At 65.2% G+C, this 7,254-nt stretch overlaps 1 protein-coding gene across 1 annotated transcript; it reads right to left on the reverse strand.

The window, feature by feature from the left end:
* Window positions 1-1,724: 1,724 nt before the first annotated feature.
* On the reverse strand, window positions 1,725-5,748 carry BLVRB (biliverdin reductase B). The gene is made up of 5 exons (XM_040543737.1): window positions 5,597-5,748; window positions 4,350-4,514; window positions 3,044-3,133; window positions 2,817-2,948; window positions 1,725-1,961 (listed from the first exon to the last, which is right to left on the reverse strand). Exons 1-5 carry the CDS (start codon window positions 5,676-5,678, stop codon window positions 1,795-1,797), a joined length of 636 nt encoding a protein of 211 aa, XP_040399671.1. The 5' UTR covers window positions 5,679-5,748; the 3' UTR covers window positions 1,725-1,794.
* Window positions 5,749-7,254: the final 1,506 nt, after the last annotated feature.

Below are 7,254 nucleotides of genomic sequence, written 5' to 3' on the forward strand. Positions count from 1 at the left end.
AAGACCCCCCCAGACCCCCCAGCACCTCCCCAGCACCCCAGGACCCCCCCAGCCCCATAGGACCCCCCCCCGGCATCACCAGCACCCCATAACCTCCAGACTCCCCCCCAGCACCCCAGGACCCCCTCCCCAGCACCCCAGAAACCCCCCCAACAACCCTGGACCCCCCCCACCAGCACCCCCACAACTTTTGGACCCCCCCCCCCCCAGCACCCCCAGGACCCCTCCAGCACCCCCAGGACCCCCCCAGCACCCTTAGGACCCCCCCCTCCCGGTGCTGACTCAGCACTTCCCGCATGGGGGTGGCGTGGGGGGGGGGGGGCAAGAATGGGGCGATTCACAGCGCAGGGGGGAAGGAATTTGGGAGGGCGCCGGCCTGGCGGGAGGAGCACCCAAGGGTGCTGCGTGCCCCCCCCCACCCCCCCCCCCCCCAAACCAGGGACATCCCAAGGACACCCCCTCCCCGCAAACTGGGACCCCCCCCCCAAACTGGGACCCCCCACCCAAACTAGGATTTCCCCCCCCCCAAGCTGCCCCCCCCTTGCCAACCGGGGGCCTCCCCTGATTGGTCGGTTGCGGATCCTCATTTGCATATAGGGCGGGGCGGGGTGCGGGGACTTCGACGGGGCCCCGTAGGAATCCCGGCCCCACAGGAGTCCCCGGAGCCATATAGGAACCCCCCCAGTCCCATAGAAACCCTCTTCCAGCCCCATAGTAGACCCCTGGCCCCATAGGACAACCCCCGGACCCTATAGGAACCCCTCCAACCCTGTAGAACCCCCCTCCAGCCCTATACAAACCCTCCCCTCCCATCCCATAGGAGCCCCCCCAGCCCTATGGGAGCCCCCTGCTGACCCTATAGAAACCCCCTGGCAACCCTACAGCCCTATAGGAACCCTCCCAGCCCTATAGTAACTCCCCCAACCCTATAGGAACCCCCCACAAACCTACAGCCCTGTAGGAACCTTCCCAACCCTACAGCCCTACAGGAACCCGCCCAGCCCTATAGGAATCCCCCCAGCCCTATAGCCCTATAGGAACCCCCCCAAACCTCCAGCCCTATAGGAACCCCCACAGCCCTACAGTCCTGTAGGAACCCCCGCCCAGCCCTACAGGAACCCCCTCCAGCACTATAGCCCTATAGGAATCCCCCAAGCCCTATAGGAACAACCAGCCCCGCCCCCCAACCCTACAGTCCTATAGGAACCCTCCCAGCCCTACAGCCCTACCGGACGACCCCAGCCCTACGGGATAGCCCCCCCCCCAGCCCTGTAGCCCTATAGGAACCCCCCCAGCCCTACAGGACCCCCCCCAGTCCTATGGGACCCCCCCCCCAGTCCTATAGCCCTACAGGACCTCAGCCCTACGGGACACCCCCCAGCCCTATAGGAACAACCAGCCCCCCCCCCCCAACCCTACAGTCCTATAGGAACCCTCCCAGCCCTATAGCCCTACGGGACACCCCCCAGCCCTACGCGCCCCCCCCCCCCAGCCATATAGCCCTATAGGAACCCGCCCTCAGCCCTACAGGACCCGCCCCAGCCCTATAGGAGCCCCCCAGCCCTACGGGACCCCCCCCAGCCCTACAGGACCCCTCCCCAGCCCTATAGGACCCCCCCCAGCCCTACAGAATCCCCCCCACCCCACCGCCACCCTCCCCGTCCCCACGGGACCCCCCCCCCCCGGCTCCAAGCGCCCCCTCCACGAGGGCCGAGACCCCGAGGGAGCAAACCAGCGACCCTTTATTGTCACCGGGGGGGTGGCCGGGGGGGGCCACCACGTCCCCGCCGTCCCCTAGGCCTTGGGGTAGTGGCCGCAGATGTAGACGCCCTTCCCGTCGTACTCCGAGGTGTGGAGGCAGCGGAGCAAGAAGTGGCCGAGGTCATGCTTGGAGATGACACGAGAGCCACCGACGGTGGCACCCACGGACACCGTGTAGTCCCCGGTCAGCGGCTGGTCGTCTGTGTGGGGACGGGGACACGCCGTGGAACCGCGGTGCCACCACCACCGAGCGCGCCCTCGGGTAGTGTCACCCTGGCGGTGGCAGCGGTACAGGGGGTGGGGGACGCCCAATGGCTCCGTGCCACCACCCGATGTCACCAAGATGGTGGCATCTCCATGTAGGGTTGGGGACACCCAACGGCTCCATGCCACCACTCAATGTCACCAAGATGGTGGCATCTCCATGTATGGTTGAGGCCACCCAAGAGCTCCATGACACCACCCAATGTCATTGGACCACCCAATGTCACCCAGATGGTGGCATCTCCATGTAGGGTTGGGGACACCCAAGAGCTCCACGACACCACGCAACATCATTGGGTTGGTGGCATCTCCATGTAGTGTTGGGGACACCCAATAACTCCATGAAACCACCCAACGTCACCAAGATGGTGGCATCGGCACATGGGGTTGGGGACACCCAATGGCTCCGTGCCACCACCCAGTGTCACCAGGATGGTGGCGGCATCTCCATGTAGGGTTGAGGACACCCAATGCCACCACCCAGTGTCACCAGGATGGTGGCGGCATCTCCATGTAGGGTTGAGGACACCCAATAACTCCATGCCACCACCCAATATCACTTCACCCAATGTCACCACAATGGTGACATGACCACGTAGGGTTGGGGACACCCAATGCCACCACCCAACGTCACCGCGACAGTGTCACCACCCACCCCCGCCACCTTGGTGCCACCCAACGCCACCTACCTGGCTGTTTGTCACTGTGACGGTGGCCCCACCATGACATGTTGAGACCCCCCCCCCCTTGTCCCCTTGTCCTCCCCCGTGTCCCCAGGTGTCCCCACGCACCGGCGATGTGCGGTGGCATCACGGCCACGCAGTCCAGCCCCGAGTCCTGCAGCACCCGGTGCATGCGGATGTGGTCCTCGGTCACCGGCAGCAGCCGGGGTGGCACCTTCTGGAGGTCCCACAGCAGGAAGGCTACGGGGTGGGGACACGGGGACACAAAGGGACAATGAGGGGGAGGTCACCAGGGGGGTGTCCCCAAGGGGGGACGCAGCGGGGGGGCCGCTCACCGGACAGGCAGGCCACCACCTTGCGGACGCCGTGGGCCTTCATGGCGGCCACGATGTTCTTGGTGCCCTCGGACATGACGGTGGTGGGGCCTGGGGGGGACAGGGTGACAATATTTGGGGGGGGGGGGGGACGACACATGTGGGGAGGGGCACGGGGGTAGTGAGGGAGGGTACGGGGGGGCTGTGGTGCAATGGGGGGGCAGGGGGTGGTGATGGGGACACACGGGGGTGATGGGGACACAGGGGGGGATGAGGACACAGGGGGATGAGGTCACGGGGGGCAATAGGGGCCCATGGGGACACATGGGGACAATGGGGACAAAGGAAGGCGATGGGGACACAAGGGACAATGGGGACACAAGGGGCAACGGGGATGCATGGGGGCAATGGGGACACTTGGGGACAATGGGGACATAGGGGGGCAATGGGGACACGTGGGGACAACAGGGACATGGGGGCAATAGGGATGCATGGGGGCAATGGGGACACAGGGGGACAACAGGGAGATAGGGGGGCAATGGGGACACGGGGGGGCAATGGGGACACAGGGCTGGGGTCCTTGGGGCACTGGGGACACACGGGGGCGGTGGGGACACAGGGGACAGGGTGCGGGGTCCTGTGGCGCAGTGGGGACACAGGAACGGGGTCCCTGGGGCGATGGGGACATTGGGGGGGAGCACAGGGACAAGGACCCCCAGGGAAATGGGGACACTGGGGGGGATCCTTGGGGTAATGGGGATATAGGGGGGGACACAGGGGCCCTGGGGACATGGGGTTGGGGGTCCTTGGGGTAAGGGGGACACGGGGGGGGACACAGGGGCCCTGAGGACACAGGGGGGGGGTCCTTGGGGTAAGGGGGACACAGGGACGGGGTCCTTGGGGTATTGGGGACATGGGGTTGGGGGTCCTTGGGCAATAGGGGGTGCAGGGACAGGGATCCCCATGGTAATGGGGACACTGGGGCTGGGGGGTCCTTGGGGTATTGGGGACACAGGGGACATGGGGGGGACATGGGGCCCTGGGGACATAGGGTGGGGGTCCTTGGGGTAATGGGGGCACAGGGACCCTCAGGGTGATGGTGACACGGAGGGGGGAGTCCTTGGGCAATAGGGACACAGGGACAGGGACCCCCCAGGGTAATGGGAACACAGGGACAGGGACCCCCAAGGTAATAGGGACACGGGGTTGGGGGTCCTTGGGCAACAGGGACACATGGACAGGGACCCCCCAGGGTAACGGGGACACAGAGGGGGGGTCCTCGTCCGGCTTGGGGACACGGGGCGGGGGTGGCAGGGCGTTCCCGTACCCAGGTCGTTGCGGGTGCCGAGGATGATGACGACGGCGTCCTGGCCCCGCACGGCCTCGGCCACGTCGGCGGGCTCCAGGACGTCGCCCACCACCACCCGGGCCGGGGGGGGGCCCTGGGGGGGCAGGCGCCCGGGGTCCCGCACCAGCACCGTCACCGTGTACCCTGGGAGGGGGGAGGGGGGAGACAGCGGGGCCGTGACTCAGCATTTCGGGCCATGACTCAGCACTGCTGCTGCTGCAGCCCCGTAAGCCTATTCCGGGGGAAATAGGGGGGGAAATAGGGGGGAATGGGGCTGGGGGGCTGCGTGGGAGCCCTATAGGGTCCTCCCGCCCTATAGCAGCAGTGTCTGCCCCATAGCGGCTCCACGTGCCCTATAGGGGCTGTATTTGCTGCAGGTGAGCTGTGTTGGCCCCATAACGGCTCCGTCTGCCCCATATCGGCTCCGTCTGCCCCATATCGGCTCTGTCTGCCCCATATCGGCTCCGTCTGCCCCATATCAGCCCTGCCTGTCCCATACAGGCTCTATCTGCCCCGTACAGGCTCCATCCGCCCCACAGAGGCTCCCTCTGTCCCCGACGGATGGGCTGCTTCTGCCCCACAGGGGCTCCCTCTGCCCCATACAGGCTCTACCTGCCCCATACGGGCTCTATTTACCCCATACGGGCTCTATTTGCCCCAGCCAACCTCTAACTGCCCCATACAGGCTCTAACTGCCCCATACAGGTTCTATCTGCCCCATATAGCTCTGTTTGCCCCATACAGGCACTAACTACCCCATACAGCCCCTAACTGCCCCATACAGTCCCTAACTGCCCCATACAAGTCCCTAACTGTCCCATACAGCCCCTAACTGACCCATACAGGCCCTAACTGCCCCATACAGCCCCTAACTGCCCCATACAAGTCCCTAACTGCCCCATACAGCCCCTAACTACCCCATACAGCCCCTAACTGCCCCATACAGCCCCTAACTGCCCCATACAAGTCCCTAACTGCCCCATACAGTCCCTAACTGCCCCATACAGGCCCTAACTGCCCCATACAGCCCCTAACTGCCCCATACAGGCCCTATACACCCCATATGGGCTCCGGCTGCCCCACACAGCCCACAACCAGGACCCCCCCACCCCATTAACACCCGTCCCATGTCCCCAGTGGCCCCGTCCCCAATGTCCCCGTCCCGACCCGGGGGGGAGGGGGGGGGGCTGGGGGCGCCACCCATGGGTGCTGCCCCCCCCCTTTACCGCCATCCAGAGCCTGGCTCAGGGTGGCCAGCCCGGTCCTGCCGGTAGCCCCGAAGATAGCGATGTTCCTGCAGGTGGCCATGGTGGCCCTGGGGTCGCCACCACCCCTCAGGCCCCCCCTCCACCCCCCCGCCTCGCTCCACCCCCGGGGGGGCGGCCGCGGAGCAACGGCCCCGCCCCGGGAGCAGCCGGGGGCCGGAGGAGCCGGGGGGGCGGTTCCCTGCCCCGGGGCGTGCACCGAGCCCTGCTCCGTGCACCCCCAGTTTGCACCACCCCGGTACGTGCACCCCCAGTTTGCACGACTCCATTTCATGCACCCCCCAGTTTGCACCGCCCCGATGCGTGCACCCCCAGTTTGCACGACCTCCCCCGGTGCATGCACCCCCCGGTTGCACAACCCCGGTTGTGCACCCGGTGCACGCACCCCCCAGTTTGCACAACCTCATTTGTGCATGCCTGGTGCATGCACCCCCAGTTTGCACAGCCCCAGCCCGTGCACTATATGGCCCTGCTCTGTGCACCCGCTGTCCGTGCACCCCCAGCGCATGCACCCTGGTTTGCATGACACCATTGTGCACCCCTGGTTTGCACGGCCCTTGTTTGTGCACCCCAGGCCTGTAAAACCCTGGTTTGCATGACGCCAGCCTGTGCAACCCTGGTGCACGCAACCCTGGTGCACCCACCCTTGTCCATACACCCTTGGTTTGTACAAACCGTTCGTGCACCCCCAGTTAGTGCACCTCTGGTGCGTGAACCCCCAGTTTGCACATCTGCATCTGTGCCCCCCTGTTCGTGCCCCCGCAGTTTGCACAGCCCTGCTTTGTACACCCCTGGTGCGTGCACCCCCAGTTTGCACGCTCCCATTCATGCACCCCCAGTTTTCATGGCCCTGGTTTGTGCACCTGCAGTTTGCACGGCCTTGCTTTGTACACCCTGGTGCATGCACCTGCAGTTTGCACACCCCTGTTTGTGCACCCCCAGTTTGCATGGCCCTGCTTTGTGCACCCCTGGTGCGTGCACCCCCAGTTTGCACTCTCCCATTCATGCACCCCCAGTTTTCATGGCCCTGGTTTGTGCACCCCCCACTCGTGCACCCGCAGTTTGCACGGCCTTGCTTTGTGCACCCTTGGTGCATGCACCTGCAATTTGCACACCCCCATTCATGTACCTCCAGTTTGCATGGCCCCAGTTTGTCCACCTCTGGTGCACGCACCCCCAGTTTGCACATCCACAGTTTGCACACCCCTGTTTGTACACCCCCAGTTTGCACACCCCTGTTTGTGCACCCCTGTTTGTGCACCCCCAGTTTGCATGGCCTTGCTTTGTGCACTCTGGTGCATTCACCTGCAGTTTGCACAACCCCTGTTTGTGCACCCCTGGTTTGCACAGCCCCCGTTTGTGCACCCCTAGTGCATGCACCCCCAGTTTGCAAATCTGCATTCGTGCACCCCTGTTTGTACACCCTGGTGCATGCACCTGCAATTTGCACACCCCCTTTCGTGCACCCCCAGTTTGCACGGCCCCAGTTTGTGCACCCCCACTTTGCACAACCCCCGTTCGTGCCCCCCCACTTTGCACAGCCCCCGGTTTGTGCCCCCCCCGGTTTGTGCCCCCCCCCCCCCCGTTTTGCACGGCCCCCCCCTTTGTCCCCCCGCTTT

Source organism: Cygnus olor, unplaced genomic scaffold (assembly GCF_009769625.2).
Source record: "Cygnus olor isolate bCygOlo1 unplaced genomic scaffold, bCygOlo1.pri.v2 scaffold_183_ctg1, whole genome shotgun sequence".
Classification (NCBI taxonomy): Eukaryota; Metazoa; Chordata; class Aves; order Anseriformes; family Anatidae; genus Cygnus; species Cygnus olor.